Source organism: Scyliorhinus torazame, chromosome 13 (genome assembly GCF_047496885.1).
Source record: "Scyliorhinus torazame isolate Kashiwa2021f chromosome 13, sScyTor2.1, whole genome shotgun sequence".
Classification (NCBI taxonomy): domain Eukaryota; kingdom Metazoa; phylum Chordata; class Chondrichthyes; order Carcharhiniformes; family Scyliorhinidae; genus Scyliorhinus; species Scyliorhinus torazame.
The window spans coordinates 124288554-124309846 of record NC_092719.1 but is presented as its reverse complement, the minus strand read 5'-3'; the positions used below and the strand labels follow the sequence as shown (position 1 = coordinate 124309846).

At 42.2% G+C, this 21293-nt stretch overlaps 1 protein-coding gene across 4 annotated transcripts in view; it reads right to left on the bottom strand.

Moving 5' to 3' along the window:
• Positions 1 to 21293, bottom strand: part of LOC140388266 (metabotropic glutamate receptor 7-like) — a 1207316-nt gene that overhangs the window by 35870 nt on the left and 1150153 nt on the right. For all 4 annotated transcript variants that reach the window (XM_072472130.1, XM_072472129.1, XM_072472131.1 and 1 more), the window contains one exon: positions 17082 to 17328. In XM_072472130.1, coding sequence (XP_072328231.1) covers positions 17082 to 17328 — 247 coding nt within the window. The remainder of the gene's footprint in view (positions 1 to 17081; positions 17329 to 21293) is intronic.

Here is a 21293-nt window from a genome sequence, read left to right as displayed (position 1 = left end):
GGTCTGTTCCTGTGCTGGATTGTTCTTTGTTCTTGTTCAATTTGTGATGGCCACTTTGAAATGTTTGTAATGATCTTTCAGGTATTTGAAGAATAAAGTATATTTTTGGGGGGAAGTTGGTAGTGATGTCAACAGTCTGACCAATAAGAATAGAATGGTCCAACAGGACAAACGAGACTGGTAAAAACGAAACAGTGAACATTGTTTAGTGTAATTCAGGAAAGAAATTTGATGTGGTCCAGTTGAAAGGAAGAATGAATAGTGACAGATTACTACTATAAAAGATTATAATGAAAACCATGAGATGCGCATCAGTTTATATTTAATATATTAGGGCTAGCAAAATGAGTTTTATGGAAACAGTAAAAGTTACAGTGACAGAAAGGGATGACATAGATTCAATCAATTATGATTTAATCACTAATTGGGAGTGAAATTCTCACAGCCTTATCTTAGCTGGAAGTATAAAATAAGGCACTTCATTTTAATGAGAAGAAATCCAATGTTGTAATAAAAGAGATCACCAAAAATATTGAAGAGATGCACAAATTTAAAGTGGCATGCTTTGAGCATGAATGGAGCGGTAGAGAGGATTAAGAATGAAGCAGCACAAAAGAAATCTAATAACAGAAATGAAACATTTTAAGGCGATTGTGGCGGTTTGGAAAAGAAAAACCTTCCCATGAAGAAAATAAAATTAATGAAGCCTGCAACTGCAAATAAGGTCAATTCTGATCTTGACAGGAGCTGGAATTCATTTATTGATAAAAATCAAGGCTGACACTCGAGTGTAGCATTGAGGGAGCACTGTACTTTTGGAGAAGTCCTCTTAAAACTGAGATTCCAACTGCCTGCTGAGTTAGACGTAAAAGATGCCAAGGCATTATTTCAAAGAGGAGCAGGGAATTATCTCTGGTGTCTTGGTCAATGTTTATCCCTTAATCAACATCACAAAAAAAACCATTACCTGGTCATTAACACATTGCAGTTTATCAGAGCTTGTTGAGCACAACTTGGCTACCGGGTTTCCTACATTGCAACATAAGCTACACTTCAAAACTACGTAATTGGCTGCAAAGGGTTTTGAAAGGTCTGATGATCATGGAAATCTCTATATTAATGCAAATCACTTTGCTTTCTTTTGCAATGTATACTGACAAGAAGTCATCTCAAAGTCAGCTGAAGATGACCAGTGACTGCGAGGAAGTATAAGATAGACAACAAAAGGAATCTAAACAATTGTTTGCTGGCACAGAAAAAGTAAATGAGTGACGATAGATCTTTTATGTGGATACTTGAGTAAGAATTGAAACCAGTAGTTGTGTTAAATTTATTTTTATACATGTTTTCATGAGAGAAGACCCCTAGCTGTCACTTTCACCCAGGAATATGCAAAGATGTGAAGATCAGTAAGGCCTGCATTTCACAGTTCAAGGAATTAGAAGTCTCTTCATGGAAATGTTACCTGTTTACCTAAAAAAAAACAGCATTGAATCCACAAGCAAAGAAATGAAACAGGGTGGGTTTTGCTGGTCCGACTATGGCGGATTTTCCTGGGCCAGGTTTCCCCGTGGCAGTGGCAACTCGACAGTGGCCGCCAGCGGGATCTTTTGGTCCAGCCGATGAGATAGCTGAGAAGATTGTGGAGGCATTGGTGGTGATCTTGCAGGAATCACTGGAGGCAGGAAGAGGTAATTTTCAGGGTGGCAGCTGGTGACTAGTGGTGTGCCTTCGGGTCTGTGCTGGGACCACAACATTTCACAATATACATTAATGATCTGGAAGAAGGAACTGAAGGTACTGTTGCTAAGTTTGCAGATGATACAAAGATCTATAGAGGGACATGTAGTATTGAGGAAGCAAGGGGACTGCAGAAGGATTAGGACAGGCTAGCAAAGTGGGCAATGATGTGGCAAATGAAATACAATGTGGAAAAGTGTGAGGTTATGCACTTTGGAAGGAGGAATTTAGGCATAGACTATTTTATAAATGGGGAAATGCTCAGGAAATCAGAAGCACAAAGGGACTTGGGAGTCTTTGGTCACGATTCTCTTAAGGTTGACGTGCAGGTTCAGTCGGCAGTTAAGAAGGCAAATGCAATGTTAGCATTCCTGTCAAGAGGGCTAGAATACAAGACCAGGGATGTACTTCTCAAGGCTGTATAAGGCTCTGGTCAGACCTCATTTGGAGTATTGTGAGCAGTTTTGGGCCCTGTATCTAAGGAAGGATGTGCTGGCCTTGGAAAGGGTCCAGAGGAGGTTCAGAAGAATGCTCCGTGGAATGAACAGCTTGTCGTATGAGGAACGGTTGAGGACTCTGAGTCTGTACTCGTTGGAGTATAGAAGGATGAGGGGGGATCTTATTGAAACTTACAGGATACTGCAGGGCCTGGATAGAGTGGACGTGGAGAGGATGTTTCCACTTGTCGGAAAAACTAGAACCAGAGAACACCAGCTCAGACTAAAGGGACGATCCTTTAAAACCGGGGCTGGTTTACCCCAAGGCTAAAGAGCTGGCTTTTAAAGCAGACCAAGGCAGGCCAGCAGCACGGTTCAATTCCCGCACCAGCCTCCCCGAACAGGCGCCGGAATGTGGCGACTAGGGGCTTTTCACAGTAACTTCATTTGAAGCCTACTTGTGACAATAAGCGATTTTCATTTCATTTCAAAGAAGAGGAGGAATTTCTTCAGCCAGAGTGTGGTGAATCTGTGGAACTCTTTGCCACAGAAGGCTGCGGAGGCCAAATCACTGAGCGTCTTTAAGACAGAGATAGATAGGTTCTTGATCAATAAGAGGATCAGGTGTTATCGGGAGAAGGCAGGAGAATGGGGATGAGAAAAATATCAGCCATGATTGAATGGCGGAGCAGACTCGATGGGCCGAGTGGCCTAATGATGCTCCTATGTTTTATGGTCCTATGTTTACGGCGTTTTGCGTGGCTCGCCCATCACGCTACTGGGGAACTTGCTGTGGGGGGGTGGGGTAGCTCATACTGTACAAAAATACATACTTGCTTTTTATTAAAATTAAATCTAACCTGATTTTATGGATGGCAGATAGTTTCTCCAAACTTTTAGTTATCTGAATACACAGATTTTGGATTAAGATCATTTGCATAATATCAGTGGTCATTACAGTAATATGTAAGGTTTCTGGCTGAATTTGACTAAACATAGCTTCCAACTCAGCAGCTCTAGCCGAAATATTACAGAGCTGATAGCTTGGCATCTGGTACTCAACAAAAAAAATAAATACTGAGGCTTATTACAGAGGAGACAACTGAGATTCACCTTGTAACTGTAAAGACTCGAAATAAAAGCCAACATGGATTCATTAAAAGCACACATTGACAAGCAAAAGGCATTGGTGCTCTTTGAAGATGCTCTTGAGTTTAGTGGTTGAAGGTAGTGCAGCCGGTCGATTACATCTCAACTTTCAGAAAGCATTTGATCCGTTCATTCACCGCTGTCTCGTGAACACAATGGAACACTCTGCATTCAACGAGCAGACGATATTGGAATAGGAAGTAGGAGATAGTTCAAGAATAGGTAGCAATGATGTGACAGCCTGTTTTTTGTTAATTCAAAAGTATATTAGCACTGAAAAAAAATGATTTATCCAGTAATTCAAGTTAAGCACTTTAACAAAGTGAGAATTTAATCCTCAAAAACTTGAATCACGAGACGACTGTAGCTTCAAACGGCTTGCAGGAATCAACAGTTTTCCAAAAGACACAAGTGGGACCACTTTTTCAAGGTTTATTATGAGCCATCACCAGGCAAATCAAATATCTACAATTTAGGAAAATGGAGTGTTTCAATGAAGTAGATATAGTTCAAAGAAATCCACAGAGATCAATCTATTCTTCAGATGAATTGCAAATGACATTTAACATTGGGAAATTGCTGAATCGTGTCAGAGAAATAGTATCGACAATGACAGTCATGAAGGGGGAAATTAGCTTATAAAATATCAGATTGCATAGTAGCAATATTACAGAAAATAAGAACACAATGTTGGTATAAATGAATAAATTTATATAAAGCATTCATGGGAATGATAGTACAGCACATAGTTTTGATGACTTAAAAAAATAAAGATGGATCAAAAGAAAAATCATGAATGCATATAGAATTTTATCAAAAATGTGAGTCTGTGGGGCAGCACAATGGAGCAGTGGTTAGCACTGCTGCCTCACAGACCCGGGTCACTGTTTGTGTGGAGTTTTCACATTCTCCCAGTGTCTGCCTGGGTCTCAGCCCCATAACCCAAAGATGTGCAGGGTAGGAGGATTAGCCACGCCAAATTGTCCCTTAATTGGAAACATTTAAAAAACATTTTTTTTAAAAGGAGAGTGTGTCTCAAAATACTTAAATTACTGCTTTAGAAGTATGGTCACCTCTCCACTGTTAAAGGGAAGATGTGCTTTAATTGGAGCAAGTGCTCAAAGTCACATGTAAGTGAGTTAGACCAGGAAAAGACATAGGAATGGCAAAGAAGTGCAGAGATTGTGCTCCAAGGTTCTCAGATGCGTATTGGAGGTGGACAAGAGAAGAGAGAAGCTCAAATACTGCAAAGGAAATGGGAGCATGCGGCAGTCAGGGGGTGGGTGCATTAGGGTCAATGCTCAGCTGTGTAGTCCCCAGGGCCTGCATATAATGCTGCAAGGTGTTAAGTGACCTCATGAGTGTTAAGGGTTAGTGAATGCATCTTCAAATATCATTTCCCAAGAACTGCACCATTCGTCTCATACTCTTGTTCAATGCACCACACCCCCATCACCCACATTCCCAACATATCTAGCAATTAGGATTCATATAACCTTTATAGTTTCTCCCCATCCTCATCACACATAACACACACACACATCCCAGAGCTTGTTCACACTGCCAGCTATCCAACCATGAAAGACACACCACGTAAAGACATTGCAGCACATTCATTTACACACTGCCCTCTCTCTCAAAGGAAAAGTCTGTATACAGGTAGCAGCATCTAGCCAATGAGGAACAGATGCAACTGGAGGAGATGGCTCTTGTCATTGCTGATGTAATGGCCAACAGTGGGTCTGAAACTAATGAGTGACAATATGTTCATACCTAATCCTCTTCATATCCCACTTTCCCCTCATGCCACAACTTGTTCTGAATTGTAAGCTGCAGATAACGTAAGCATGCACCGCCAAACCTCCCTTTCTCCCCTTGTCTTCTTCCTTTCACCCAGGAATTAGGAACATAAGAACATAGGACAGGAGTAAACCATTCAGCCCCTTGGCCCTGTCCTGCGATTCAATGAGATCATGGCTGATTTGTGACCTAACTCCATATACCTGTCTTTGGACCATTTTCCTCAATATCTTTGCTTCACAAAATCTATCTCAGATTTAAAATTAACAAATGATCTATATTCAACTGCTGTTGGTGGGACAGAGTTCCAAACCTCTACTGCCCTTTGAGTGAGGTTCTTCCTAAAATCTCTCCCAAACAATTTAATTTAAGTTTTAGACTATGTCCCCAGTTTTAGAATCTCCAAGCTAGTTTATCTTTTTCTATCCTGTCTTTCCCTGTTAAATCTTGAATACTTCGACCAAATCACCCTTAGCCTTCAGAATTCTAGCAAAAACTGGTATAATTTGAGTAATGTCTACTCGTAACTCCACCCCTGTAATCCGTGTATCAGTTTTGCAAATTTATGTTGCACTCCACCCATGGCAAAAATATCCTTCCTAAGGTATGGTGCCCAGAACTGCTCACAGTACTCCAAGTGGGGTCTAACCAGGCTTTTGTATAGCTGCAGCATAATCCCTGTGTCTTTATATTCCAATTCTCTAGATATAAAGGCTAGCATTCCATTAGCATTTTTGATTATTTTTTGCACTTGTTCCTGGCATTTCAAGGACCTAGGGACCTGAACCCTCAAGTCTCTTTGAACATCCTCTGTACCGAACCTCTTTCCATTCAGAAAGTACTCTGCTCTGTCCCTTTTTGGTCTAAAATGGATAATCTCACACTTGCTTCCATTAAATTTCATCTTCCACAATGTTGTCCATTCTCCTAGTCTGTCAATATCACCCTGCAATTTTATGCTATCATCTCAACTGTCTACAATGCCTCTTAACTTTGTATCATCCGTAAATTTAGATATATGACTTTGTATGCCATCATCCATTAATGAATAGTGTGAATAATTGAGGCCCCAGGACAGATCTCTGTGGTGACACCACTAGTCACTGCCTGCCAATTAGAGTAATTACCCATTATCCCCATTCTCTGTCGCCTGCCACTCAACTAATTTCCCAACCATGTCAATAATTTGCCCTCAACTCCTTTGGCTTCCGCCTTAGTTAACAGTTTCTTGTGTGCGACTTTATCAAATGCCTTTTGGAAGTCCATATAAATGACATCCATAGACATTCCCCTGTCCACTACCTTAGTCACCTCCTCAAAATATTAAACAAGATAATCAGGCATGACCTTCCCTTCACAAATCCATGCTGGCTCTCCCTGATCGACCAACATTTTTCAAGGTGTTCAGTTACCCCATCCCTGATTACAGATTCCAGCAATTCCCCCACCACAAACATTAGGCTAACTGGTCTGTAATTCCCTGGTTTCACCCTTCTAAAAAAGTGGAGTGACATGTGCAATTTTCCAATCCAGAGGGACTACTCCTGAATTGAGGGAATTCTGGAAGATTATAGTTCGGGCATCTACAATGTGCTCCCTTACTTCCTTTAACACCCTCAGATGGAAACCGTAAGGTCCTGGGATTTGTCGCTCTTTGGTTACATTAATTTCCTAGTTAGTGATGTTGTACTTACGCTAGTTGTATTAGTCTGTGTCCTCTATTGACTATTAATTTTTTTGGAACTTCCGGCAAGTTATCCTCCTTTCCTGCTGTAAAAACTGAAGCAAAGTAATTGTTCCCCATGTCTGCCATTTCCCCATTATCGATGACAATATCGCGATTTTCAACTTTTAGTGGGCTTATACTCATCTTTACAACCCGCTTCCCCTTTACGTAACTATAACATTTCTCCTTATTGCTTTTGATTTCCCTCGCAAGTTTCCTTTCATAACCCCGATCAGTATCTCTTATGAGCTGCTTTGTGACCCTTTGCTGGTCTTTGTATCTATCCCATTCGTCCGGATCTGTGCCGTGTTTTGCATTTTTGTCAGCCCTCTCTTTTAGTTTTATGCTGTCCCTAACCTCTTTTGTTGTCCATGGCTGACTTCTTTTGTGGAGCACGGCCTTTTCCTCGCAGGGATATAACTCACTCTGTACCTTGTTAAATGCTTGTTTAAATATTCCCCATTGATCTTCAGTTGTTTGACCTATTACAGATCTTTCCAGTTTACTGTGGACAGTCTCTGCCTCATCCCATTAGAGTCAGCCTTACCCAAGTCTAAAATTCTAGTATCTGACGTATGCTTTATACTTTCAAACGCTACACTAAGTTCAACGATGTTGTGATCACTATTTGACAAATGTTCGCACACAGTCAGACTGCTAATTAAATTGGGCTCATTACTCACAACTAAATCTAATATCGCCTGTCCCCTTGTTGGATCTGGAACATATTGCAGCAGGAAACTATCCCGGACACATTCCAGAAATTCACTACCTTCCTGACAGGTGCTTGTCTGCCTCTCCCAATCTATGAGTACGTTGAAATCCCCCATTAACACTACACTGCCTTTGCCACATACTTGCCTAATTTCTGCTTTCATACATCTAGCCCCTCAGAACTGCGATGAAGGGGTCGATACACAACACCCATTACAGTTTTAGATCCTTTTTTGCTCCTCAGTTCCAGCCATATGGTCTCCACTGGATGCTTTGCCCTCATTCTATCCTCCCTCAACATTGAGGTGATAGTATTTCTGATCAGCAAGGCTACTCCACTCCCTCTGACATATTCTCTGACCCTCCTGCAAACTTCATCACCAGGTATATTTAGTTTCCAGTCACGGCCATCCTGCAGCCATGTCTTTGTTATAGCAACTAAATCATACTTTAACTTGCATTAGCACCTGCAACTCATCTATTTTATTCCTTATACTCTGTGTATTTGTATATAGAACTCTTAATTGAGCTATTCCCCTGACGTCCCTCAGCACTGACGCTTTATTCACTTGTTTATTATTTTTCACTTTTGGTTTCACCAGTATACGTCTTGTAGTTTTTCCATTGGCTGCAGTTTCTGAAGTTAGGTTCCTGACTATTTCTTTATTCTCTGCCCTGCTATCTGTTTTTGGAACAGTTGAGTTCCTCTGAGGCCTTCCTCTCCCCCCCCATTTGCTAGTTTAAAGTCCCTCCTGTCCCAATACTGATGCTAGTGCCCCGTGAAATGGAACCCCTCTTTCCCACACCATTCTTTGAGCCATGTGTTTACTTCCTTAATTTTCTCATCCCTATGCCAATTTCCACATGACTCAAGTAATAATCCAGAATTTTTTTTCTCTTTTAATATATATTTGTAATTCTTTTTCAATTAAGAGGCAATTTAGCATGGCCAATTCACCTACCCTGCATATTTTTCAGTTTTGGGGTTAAGACCCATGCAGACACGGGGAGAATGTGCAAACTCCACACGGACAGTGACCCGGGATCGGGGTTGAACCAGGGTCCTCGGCACAGTGAAACAATCCAGAGAAAAAACCCTTGAGGACCTGTTCTTGAAATTTGTTCCGAGATCCTGATATTCCCCAAACAGCTCCTCTTTTCTAGTCTTGCTTATGTTGTTTGTCCCAACATGGACCACAACTACTGGATCCTCCATCTCCCACTCCAATATCTTTTCAAGACAGTTAGAGATGTCCCTCCCCCTGGCACCTGTTAGGCAAGATACCATGTGGGACTCTTGGTCCTGCTTACAAAGGATGCTATCAGTTCCCCTAAATATAGAATCTCCTACAACTACCACTTTTCCACCTGGCCAGGCAGTAGTGCAGCAGCAACTTCTGGAAAATGAAGAAGGCAGTGATTGCAGAAACCCCGCCGCTTGTTCTCACACCTGCGACCACCAGTTTAGACATACTAGACATGCTTTAAAGGGAAGTTTAGGTGGAATCTATACCAGGTGAGACACAGGGCACATGTTGGCTGCAGCCAAGGTGGGGTTAGGGGAGGGAGGCTAGTGCAGGTGCCAGCTCCAACAGAGGTGAGCTCATTCACAAGTTCTGGTGTGAAGGACTCAGAACGAGACTCTGACGAGGTGGCCTACAGAATAAGGCTGATGATTATGTGCACAGAAATGCTTGGCCCATTTCAGGGCTGCTCGAAAACTTGTTATCACTGGCAATTAGCATGGAGGAGTTGGATGCCAGCCGTGCACATGGCGTTGTGTAGAGTTTGGGACCCATCCTTTGCAGCATGGATTTAAAAACCTTCATTCAAGAGATGTGCGCATCTCTAATTGCCCTTGAACTGAGCGACCTGCTGGACCATTTCTGACTGAACCACACTTCCATGGATCTGAAGTTGTATGTGGATCTGACCAGGTAAGGACGGCAGATTTCCTTCCCTAAAGGCCATTAATGAACCAGATGTGTTTTTACAACAATTGACAATATTTTCATGGTCATCATTAGACTTTATATTTCCAGATTTTTATTGAATTCAAATTTCACCATCTGCTGTGGCGGGATTCAAATCCAGAGCTTTAACTTGGGTCCCTGGATTAACTAGTCCAGTGACAATACCACCACACCACAACTCCCAAGAAATGGTGACCAATTTCATTACCACTAATGTCAACCCAACCACGATGCAATGTCTGTTGGATGATCTCTCAGTTTCCATTGCTGTACAAGCAAAAGCCCCTCAACATTGGCATGCTGCACTGGAAGCTCAGACTGAGACCATACGCAGGCTGTTGCCACACACACGCAGACTGTTGTCACTATGGCTGCAGATACTGGTGCGCAAAGATTCAGGGTATCGCAGCAGTCCAGTAATCTGTTCCCAACCACATCACTGGGATAACTGAGGTGCAGCTCTGGGAAAGTTGCAATGGCACGGTGGGAACCTACTGTCCTTTTACGATGGCAACAAATGCGCTCCCACCACTGTTTCTGTGCCAGTGCGCTTCCTGTTTCCTGACAGTCAGCTCAGCCCAGACTGTTGCCATCCATTCTAAGGCAGTACAGACCAAAGTCATGGATCTGTAGTGCCAGAACTGTTTTTGGGTCTCCCTGCATGGCCTTCTGCAATCTGCCCAACTCAAAAACAACAGCTTTGCATGGGTGAGCAGACTGATGCAGAATAGGGACAGCATTACTGCTTTCACGATACAGGGCATTGATTTGCATGATGTTCTGAATATGCTCACACACCAGCTGGGCCGTGAGGGAGTGGAACCTTTATGGTTGTGGTCCTTGCGGTCCATCTCAATATCTAGACACTGCATCCATAAAATAATGTGTTTGCAGTAAGTAGCTCCCTGAACCAGCGGGGAAGCACACAATCTTCTGATAAAATCATGTGCTCACTCTACCTGTTTTTCTCTCAGAAAAGAGAATGCAATGTATTCACCTCCCTAAGGGATGTACTTCTGATGCTGTATAAGGCTCTGGTCAGACCCCATTTGGAGTATTGTCAGCATTTTTAGGCCCCGTATCTAAGGAAGGATGTGCTGGCCTTGGAAAGGGTCCCGAGGAGGTTCAAAAGAATGATCCATGGAATGAAAAACTTGTCCTATGAGGAACGGTTGGGGACTCTGGGTCTGTACTCATTGGAGTATAGAAGGATGAGGGGGGATCTTATTGAAACTTACAGGATACCGCGTGGTCTGGATAGAGTGGACATGGAGAGGATGTTTCCACTTGTAGGAAAAACTAGAACCAGAGGACAACATCTCAGGGTAAAGGGACAATCCTTTAAAACAGAGATGAGGAGGAATTTCTTCAGCCAGAGGGTGGTGAATCTGTGGAGCTCTTTGACATAAAAGGCTGTGGAGGCCAAATCACTGAGTTTCTTTAAGACAGAGATAGATAGGTTTTTGATTAATAAGGGGATCAGGGATTATGGGGAGAACGCAGGAGAATGGGGATGAGAAAATATCAGCCATGATTGAATGGCGGAGCAGACTTGATGGGCCGAGTGCCCTAATTCTGCTCCTATGTCTCATGGTCTTATGGTCTTCACATAAAACATCAGCGATTGCTCTTTTGCAGCACAGAGTGGTGAAGCACAAGATCAATCACAGAATTGTGATGGTGCAGAAGAAAGCCATTTGGTCCATCGTGTCTGCACCAGATGTTGGAGATATCAGCAGCTCCAGCCAAGAAGGAGCTCAATGTGAAGAAGTTCAAGCTAACCCAAACTTGTCCACTCCCATCTAACGTGATAGGTTAAAACTGCCCCTCCCTATAAATGAGGGGGATCTTACACTGCTGAATATGTCCAAAATTCAGCAGTTTACAGGTCCTGAAAAAGGCATTTAGAGAGTGAGAAAGCACAGACCCCATTCTCATTTATTGACCAAGAGAGAGCACCAGTATACAGATACAACAGGAAAAGAAGTGCTTTGCATCAATATTCATCAATATCCATCTCTGCTTGAGAACTGTTGTCCGAGATAGGCAAAGCTATATTGCTCCTTCGTGTCCAAAGATGTGCTAGTTAGGTTATGGGGTTACAGGGATAGGGTGGGGAGTGGGCCTCGGTAAAGTGTTCTTTCGGAGGGTCGGTGCATACTCGATGGGCCTCATGGCCTCATTCTGCACTGTAGGGATTCTATGATATAAAAGTCTCTCTAATTGCGAATATGCAAACTGAATAGCAGGTCAAGTGACACGGAGACAGAGGAATGGGATGGAAGAAAATGTCTTGAATGCTGAACATGGACTGAAACGATTTAAGCAGGAGAGGCCTTATTATTACTTTGAAAAAATAAATGGGCCAGTTGTTTGCTGTCAAGATAATGGCAACTACAACCGCACTCATCATTTATACATAAATAGTGTAGCAACTTCAGGCAAGGGGCAGCTGCCTGGTGAAATGTGATTATCTAAAAGTTGCTGTCAGAGTTGCATTACTCCACCATTAGTTTTTCAAAATAGCATCTTGCTGTCTGGCTCACCATGGAATGGCATTGAATGATGTGCCGTTACTCAATTTATATCCCAGTTTGGGATTAAACCTGCTGGAGATATTTAGAATGAGTAATTACAAGTATATGGGCCCGATTAATGACATGGTCGGCATTAATGCCTGCCAATCACCCTCTCTGGCACTGATAATTACCTATTATAAATGTGGGATCTCATTCCTGGAGGTTGTGAATTTTGTTAAGAAGGTTTAAAAATTATAAATTTTAGATCTGAAACTTTTTTGTTTACTTTCCCTTTCCATCTCTTGTTTTACTCCCGCTCTTATGCCTATATTTTTTTCTCTCTTTATTTCTGCATTAAACTCTTTACTGTGTCTTCTGTCTCAGTCCTTCTGTTGTTTATTTCCAAGCCTCACGTCACATTGGTTAAAAAGGAATGCTGTTGGTTGCCTTTTCATTCATGTATCAGATGCCCCGTTTCCCTCGCTCCACAATTATTAGTTCACACTTCCAACAATTTGTGGGCAAAACCTCTTCGGGTCGAATGGAACATGGACAAAATCTGACTATTATAAGTGAATAGCGATCAGAAACTAGCGAATGAGGATAATTTCACAAGTCATCTTTAACTTAGTTGCCTGTGAATTACAAAGCTACTCGTGAATAATATTTCAACATGTCACAAATTCCCGATATAGCTCATTTATCTCTCAAATGGATTAAGTAAATACAGTTTTTATTGGAGACAATTAATAAGATCTCCATGTAACATGAATAATAGGTTGAACGAGAATCCTGTGTTCTCATTTAATCATTTGTGGTAGCAATCTGCCAAATTTATTTCCAAATTCAAAGTATGTGACTTTAGCACATCGTGAAATAAATTACATTTTATTATGCAATTATCAAATCATTTTGTTCCAAGACAGTAAACTACAATTGCCAAGTAACTTGTGTTTTTCTTATTTCCAAATTTTTCGTCTACATCTGTTCAATGGAATTGCACAAATTTACCGATTCCAGGACTCTGAATTGACATTACTGAATACTAGTGTACAAAGCATGACTTGGTTATCTCAGACTGCTCTCTCATCCACTTCAGCAGAGGCACTGACCCACTTATTATCTGCCTGAGAAACCTCAAATGGCCATATCACCATTTGTATGCTGGCATTATATGATGGGACTTCCAATGCCCAGTGTCACAAACTCTGGTTTGGACACATTGCTGGAGATGCATTGCATGCCCTTCAGCTTTCAAGTTAATCAATGTATAAACGGAGGAACGTTCTTTAATGGCCTGATAATGTTTTCTCCTAGGTCACTCACAGCAATGCCTTGGAGATTAATTTTTCATCTCTGGAGATGCTGGAATGATCCTGAATGTTTTGCAACCTTATCAGGGCCAACTAAGGGACAGTCTCTGTGCTGTGATCTTACTTTTAACATTCTAGTTCTAAAATGTAAATTTCCTCTTCTGGGTATATGGTTTAGTCATATGCAACACCATGAAGCTCTCAAAAGCTTAATTAATTACTATTAACTCCCATGCCTATATTTACAATGCAACCTGTGTATAATTGTTAGCCGCACTTTAATTACATCCCCTCATACATGGGAGCGAAGCAGTACTTCAGTTGTATGGGACCTAGCCACTCCAGCTGTACTGCAGAGAAGTTCGAATGTTCCAGTCAGATTTACTTCTCAAGTTACCACACCTTAGTTTTATTAAATGATAAATAATATTAATCAACATTTATGCACATAAGAACAGAGGGCTGGATTCTCTGCAGCCCCGCACCAAATCGCGGCCGGCGCAGGGGCGGAGAATCCACTTTTACGCCATAATCGGGACCGGCACAGGTTCGGCGATTCTCTGGGACCCGAAAATCAGCGTGACTGCGGAGTACGCCGTGCTGCTGAGGGGCCATTGCCAGAGGCCAGCCCAGCAATCCTCCACTCCCGACGGCGTGGAACTAACCACCTATTGCCAGTCGGCATGGTGGCTGCGCTCAGTCCGCGGCCGCCCTGGTCGGGGGGATCGGAGACCAGGGGGGGCACTTCTAGGTGGCTGGGGATTAAATCTGCGCAGTTTCAGGCTTGGGCGCACGGCCGATCAGAGGGGTCTCATTTATCTGTCTGGCTCCGCGGTCCAAGTCCGCCATGGAGCTTGACGCGGCCGCTGCCATACGCATGCGCGGAAATACCAAACCGGACGTGTGGGGTCTGTGTCCACAGCTAAAGCTGCGAGATTCACTCCGGGTCCCTGCTAGCCTCTTGCAGGGCTGAGAATGTGTTTGACTTATAGGTAGGAATTTCTGGAATAAAACGCCACCCTTTTTACGCAGGCGTGGGGACATAATCTCATTTTGGGAGAATCCAGCCCAGAGTGTCTGACTTTAAAATGGTTACTGTATTATGGCTGCATGGTTTAATCCAATTATTCCATGTCCTCTAACTCCTCTCGAGCCAATGACTACATTTGATCTTGACTTCCTGTGTACAATGCAACAGAACATCAAATAATATACAAAGGCATTATAGAGGTCCATGTTTCTGAAATTTAAATTATGGCATCTCGAGCTAATATGTGTAAAAGGAAATATGAATACTGAGGCGAAGTGTAGCCTTCCCTCATAAGGAGCAGAATTCATTGGACAAGACTGGCAGGCTTAGATGGGTTTAAGACACATCGTTGGGCTGGGTTTTCCAGTCCCCCAATCCCATGTTTCTCGGCAGCTCGCCGTTCGCTGGCAGCGGGATTCTATGCTCCCGCCGCTTGTCAATGAGATTTCCCACTGAAGCCACCCCATGCCGCGGGAACAGAGAATCCTAAAAGCCGGAGAATTCCGGTCAGCATCCAAGTGATTGTGCTGAAAACAATGGAAGACGCATTGTATTAAATATAGAAACTTATTACTGCTGCATCCACATGATCCATTTGAACTCAACCGCTGATGGACTTTGCTCTTTGGGAAAGGAGTAAGTGAGACTTAGCGAACACCGGAGCCAGACTTTAATGAAAGAGCTTGAAAGTTAGAGCTGGGCAGTAAAGGACCACAGGTGAAAGATGGAATATGGGAAAAATGTGTTCAAAAACCAACTTCAACTGAAGCACAAATATCCACCAACGTGGGATAGCATAATACGCTCATTACTTTTATACGATGCAAGGAGAAATCATACTGATGGAAATAAGTGATGCTGATCATGCAGTTTACCTGGTGGGAAATAAGAATCGATTCACATCAAATCTCATCTCAATGAATGTTTTCTCAATCATCACTCTTGAGGTTGGAGAAACACAGATAGAAAATATTTCAGCGCAGATCACAAAGGGCTGCTATTATTAATCCTTGGGTGTATGCAGCAACAGGGTAGTGTGAATCAACTCCCATAAAAGTAAAGGCTGCTTAGATCAGTGACTGACATCACTGAATCCAAGAAGGCATTTATGGAAAATCCAAATTTATTTGCACTCATTCAAGAACTGGCAATACTGAATGGAGAAAATGTCAGCTTCCTTTAGTCAAGTTTCTTGAACAATACATCAGTAATTTCATACTGTACCTTCAACTGATATGTTACATTATTTTTCATTAACTTTTGGTGTTCTGTCCAGTTTGGTTCTTCATAAAAGGATATTCCTTCCATTATTCACTGTTTTGTCACTTTTTATCAATGTATTCCTATCTATTTATTTTGTTCCCATTTTATATAAATGCATCTCTTTAAGCATGTTCAACTCCCACTCAATATGCATCACATTTTTTTCCTGGTAAAAGAAAGGTTACCTGTGCAACAATTTAACCTAATTTCTCACTTAACGTGATAAAAACAAAGTACTTATCAAATGCATTGGGTAGTAATTCACACCAAGAGGAACATATAAATAAAATGATTCTCACTGTGGCACTCGTAATTTAAAAATAGGCAGTGCATTTTTGTTAGTATAGGTTTCTCAGACACTGGTAGACTTTCAAGAAGTATATCATTCAAACGTATTGAGTGTGTCCAAACATGAATGTCAGATGTTAAGATCATGAGAAATGGGAACAGGAGTGTCATGATAGTCAGGTAAACATCATAGCACATACATACTGATGGACAGATCAACAGACCAATCAACACACATACAACACCACAGCCAATCACAGGCAAGAGCATACACAGTACAAAACAGGGAACACGACACTTCCTGAGCATTCCAGGTGGAAACAGCTCAGGGCACAGACTCATAGCAAGCCACTCAGACATCCACCATGTGCTGAGTGCCACTACAAGATAGTATTAGGAATAGGTCCACAGATTCTAGGGTTATGATCGAACCTCAGTAACCAGTTTACCACTGTAAATAAATGTTAGCAATAAAACTGAATTGTACCATTCGCAACCGTGTTGGTTCGTCTGTGTAGCAGAGTACCCAACACATCAAGGAGTAGGTCATTTAGCCCCTCGTGCCTGCTGTGCCATTCAATACATGGCTAATCTGACTAAGGCCTTAATGTCACTCTCCTGCCTGGACCCCATAATCTTGACTCTCTTATAAGTGAATAGCCACCTAGTTTTAAAACATTGGAAGGAATTGCCTCAGGTTGTTTGTTTGTTTTCAGTGTTAATATCAACTGAAGCAGCTTAGTAATATTTACCTCTCTGATCACGTGACTCAACCTCTTACTATTACTTTTGCTTGGTGTGTTCCAAAATGGCATGTTCCAAAATAATTTAAAATCATAGCACAAGGATCATGACGACTGAAATATGTGCTTACACCTTTAACCCGGTCAGACAGAAGATTATGAGATACAAATACTAATTTAGTAATGGGTTTGGAACATTCCTCAGAACAATAACATGAATCTAGCTATAATGTACCTATAAAGTTTAAGACAGAGCTCCCTGTGTTGCTACTCAGTAGGCGTGTAAGCGGGTATCGGGTTGAAGCTGTTAGGTTGAGCCACTGGTCAGGCCTTCAGAGAAAGATGATGAAAACAAAATAAATGCTGCATGCATCTCATTTACTTACTGTTCGGGTCTACATTCTCGCACAGCTCTGTTTTGGCTTCACCATTAGGCCTGTCTGAGGATTTATGGGATAGTCGTGAAGACATTGTTGCCGCGGTCACCACTGCTTTAAAGCTACGCTTTCTCTTTTGGACGTTCTGTTCTGGGTGGAAGATGATGATGTAAACCTTCGGCATGTACAGCATACCCAGAGCCACAGAAGCACTTAAGTTCATGGATATGGTTAAGGTGGTGGTCTGTATGTACATCTGGAAAAGAAAATAATGAGGATTATATGAAGAGCATTGCATCAACATTTGACTCTTCAAAGCCAATGAAGGACACAGAAAGTTACAATTTTTGGAAAAGGTGGGAAATTGAATTTATGTCCTCAATAAGCATGATATTGGAGAAACATATCTATCATCTTTCATTTTTTATGCCATAACCAGATTGTCAGATTAGCTTGCAGTTGCGAGCAAATGACATTTGACTTTACTGAACATTAATAACTTCACTTTAGGTCTAAGTAAATCTTCCTGCAGGACATGAAATTACCACAAACATCGTGCCATGAAATTGAGAAATGCATCGCCATGCAAAATAGCTCATAAATGCACCATTAGATTGTGTGATAAATATAAGAAATTGTCATATTTAATACATTTTTTGCAGTAATGTTATTAAAACCTGGGTTAAAATGCATGCAGATCTCCTAAAGCTGTGATTCGAGGGTTGTAAAAGTGAGGTAACCATTAATTTTGCAGGTCAAGTGTTTTGCTAATGGAATATTGTTTATGTTTAAAGCACAGCTCAGATGTAGATAATTTATGAGGGTTATTGTGTTTGGTTCAGGCTAAACAGATGATGCAACTCAGGAGAGGAGCCAGGTCTATTTGAAAAGTTAGATCTTCCAAGGATTTTAACCTGAACAGAGGTATTTCAGTTTTGATCCTGAAAAGTTCTCTCTCCAAAGATTCGGCACAGAGAAAAGCAAGTAGAAACCTGGTTATTAACTTTATTCATGAGTGGAATTTGGACTATATTGGGTTGCTTAATTGGAATATAGAGGCAGGTTTAGGAAGTAAGTTGAAGTTTCTCTTTTATTTAAGAACTGTTGTAAATCATATTTGTAAAGCTATTTCTTTGTTGTTAATGTGGTTAATTCTGTGTTTAAATTGAAATTTGTTTACACATAAAATATACTACTGGTTGGTGTTATCATTCCTGTGGTGCAGTAACATTTCCTCACAATTTTACAAATAGTTCAGTTTTCATCCTAACAATTCTCTCCAAGAAACAAATGCCATGTTTGCACCTGTTTTGAGGATTTTATTAAATGTATATCCATCACCGTAGCAGACAGTATATTCAAAAACCTAACCATTTATTGCAGTGTAGGTTTTCTTTTCCTCATGCCAGGAATAACATTCATAATGAGGGGGTCCCATCAGTCTGTTTGAGTGCTTCAGGTACATGTTAACAATGTCACAGCAATATTCAATGAAAAACAAGGAGTTCTCTTGATGTCCTTGGTCCCTCAATGATTAACTAGCCATTTACTTCATTGCTGTTTGTGGTACCTTATCGTGCACAAAAACAACTTTTTTTGTGGGCATCGCTGGCTAGGTCAGCATTTATTGCCCATCCCAAATTGCCCTTGAAGATGGTCGTGAGCTGCCTTCTTGAACCCCTGCAGTTCATGTGGTATAGGCACAACCATGGTGTTGTTTGGGAGGGAGTTCCAGGATTTTGACCCAGCAACATTGAATGAACGCAGATAAATTCCCAAGTGAGGCTGGTGAATGGTTTGAAGGGGAACTTTTTGTGGTGGCATTTCCATGTGTCTGCTGCCCTTGTCCTTCGAGTTGGAAATGGAGTTTCGAAGGTGTTGATTGAGGAGCCTTGGTGAGTTCCTGCAGTGCACCTTGTAGATGGTACACACAGCTGCTACTGTGCGTCAATGGTAGAAGGAGTAGATATTTATTGACACGGTGTTAATCAAATGGCTGCTTTGCCCTTGATGCTGTCGAGCTTCTTGAGTGTTGCTGGAGCTGCACTCATCCAGGCAAGTAGAGAGTATTCCATCACACTTCTGACTTATTCCTTGGAGGTGGTGTATAGGTTTTGGGGAGTCAGGAGGTGAGTTACTCACCGCAGGATTCACAGCCTCTGACCTGCTCTTGTAGTCACAGTGTTTGCATGGCTAGTCCAGTTCTGTTTCTGGTCAATAGTAATCCTCAAGATGTTAATCATGGGCGATTCAGTGATGGTAATTCCACTGAATGTCAAGAATTGATGGTTAGCTTTTCTCTTGTTTGAGATGGTCATCACCTGGCTCATGCATGGCGCAAATGTTACTTGCCAGTTGTCAGGCCAAGCCTGGATATTTTCCAGGTTTTGCTGCATTTGGACATGGACTGCTTCAGTATCTGAGGAGTCATGAATGGTGCTAAACATTGCGCCATCAGCAGCCAACATTCCACTTCTTACCTTGTGCTGGAAGGAAGGTCATTGGTGAAGCAGCTGAAGATGGTTGGACCTAAGGACATTACCCTGAGGACCGCCTAGAGTGATGCCCTGGAACTGAGATGATTGGCCTCCAACAACCAAAACCATCTTTCTTTATGCTAGATATGACTGCAACCAGTGGAGCATTTTCCCGCTGATTCCCATTGACTCCAGTTTTGCTGGGGTCCCCTGATGCCATACCTGATCAAATGCTGCCTTGATGTCAAGGACAGCCACTCTCATCTCACCCCTGGAGTTCAACTCATTTGTCCGTGTTTGGACCAAGGTTGTCCGGAGCGGAATGTACTGCCTACACATCAATTGTCACTGTAATTTAAAGTAATTCATTCCAAGATATTTATGACAGACATGATCAGATGCTATCTAAATTTTTTTAATCAATGTGTTCAGAGGGTCTAAAACTGGCAACTTGTGTCATGTCCATTTTCAGCCTTTTGTTAAAACAGGTTGATGCATTGATGATGTTGAATTAATTTAAACTATATCCTATGAAGAATTCACTCAAGTAGACTCACACTAATGTTTTCAAATCACTGATGTATCTGTCAATTAAATTGAAACTGTTCGTTTCAGAGCAAAGGGGTTAAGTCATGGCAGGAGGTCCCAGACCCGTGTCATGATCCTCTTGTGCGATGTGGGAATTCAGAGACCCTTCCGGTGTCCCTGGCTCCTTCATGTGCAAGAAGTGTGTCTAACTGCATATCCTGTTGGACTGCTTGACGGCTCTGGAGCTGCAGATGGATTCACTTTGGAGCATCCACGATGCTGAGGAAGTCGTGGATAGCACGTTCAGAGAGTTGGTCCCACCGCAGTTAAAAATTAAAGATGGAGACTGGAAATGGGTGCCCACCAGACAGAGGAAGAGTAGGAAGACAGTGCAGGGATGCCCTGCGGTCATCTCGTTCCAAAACACATGTACCATTTTGGATACTGTTGGGAGAGATGGCTCACCAGGGGAAGGCAGCAGCTTCATGGCACCGTGGCTGGCTCTGCTGCACAGGAGGGAAGGAAAAAGAGTGACAGAGCTACAGTGATAGGGGACTCAATGGTAAGGGGAATAGACAGATGTTTTTACCGATGCAAACGAGACTCCAGGATGTTATGTTACCTCCTTTGTGCAAGGGTCAAGGATGTCTCGGAGCGGCTGCAGGACATTCTGGAGGGGGAGAGTGAACAGGCAGCTGTCATGGTGCATATAGGCACCAATGATGTAGGTAAAAACGTGATGAGGTCCTACAAGCTGAATTTAGGGAGTTAGGAGTTAAACTAAAAAGTAGGGCCTCAAAGATAGTAATTTCAGGATTGCTACCAGTGCCACATGCTAGTCAGAGTAGGAATGTCAGGATAGATAAGATGAATACAAGGCTTGAGAGATGGTGCAAGAGGGAGGAATTCAAATTCCTGGGACATTGGAACCGGTTCTTGGGGAGGTGTGACCAGTACAATCCAGATGGTCTGCACCTGGGCAGGACTGGAACCAATGTCCTAGGGGGAGTGTTTGTTTGTGCTGTTGGGGAGGGTTTAAACTAATGTGGCAGGTGGATGGGAACTGATGCAGGAGGTCTGAGGGAATTAAAGTGGGGACAGAAACAAAAGGCAGTAAGGGGAAATGTAAAAGGCAGAGAAACCAAAATCAAAAAGGGCCACAGGACAGAGAACAGAGACTGTGGAGAACTCAGTGAATGGATCCAGTAAGGCTAAG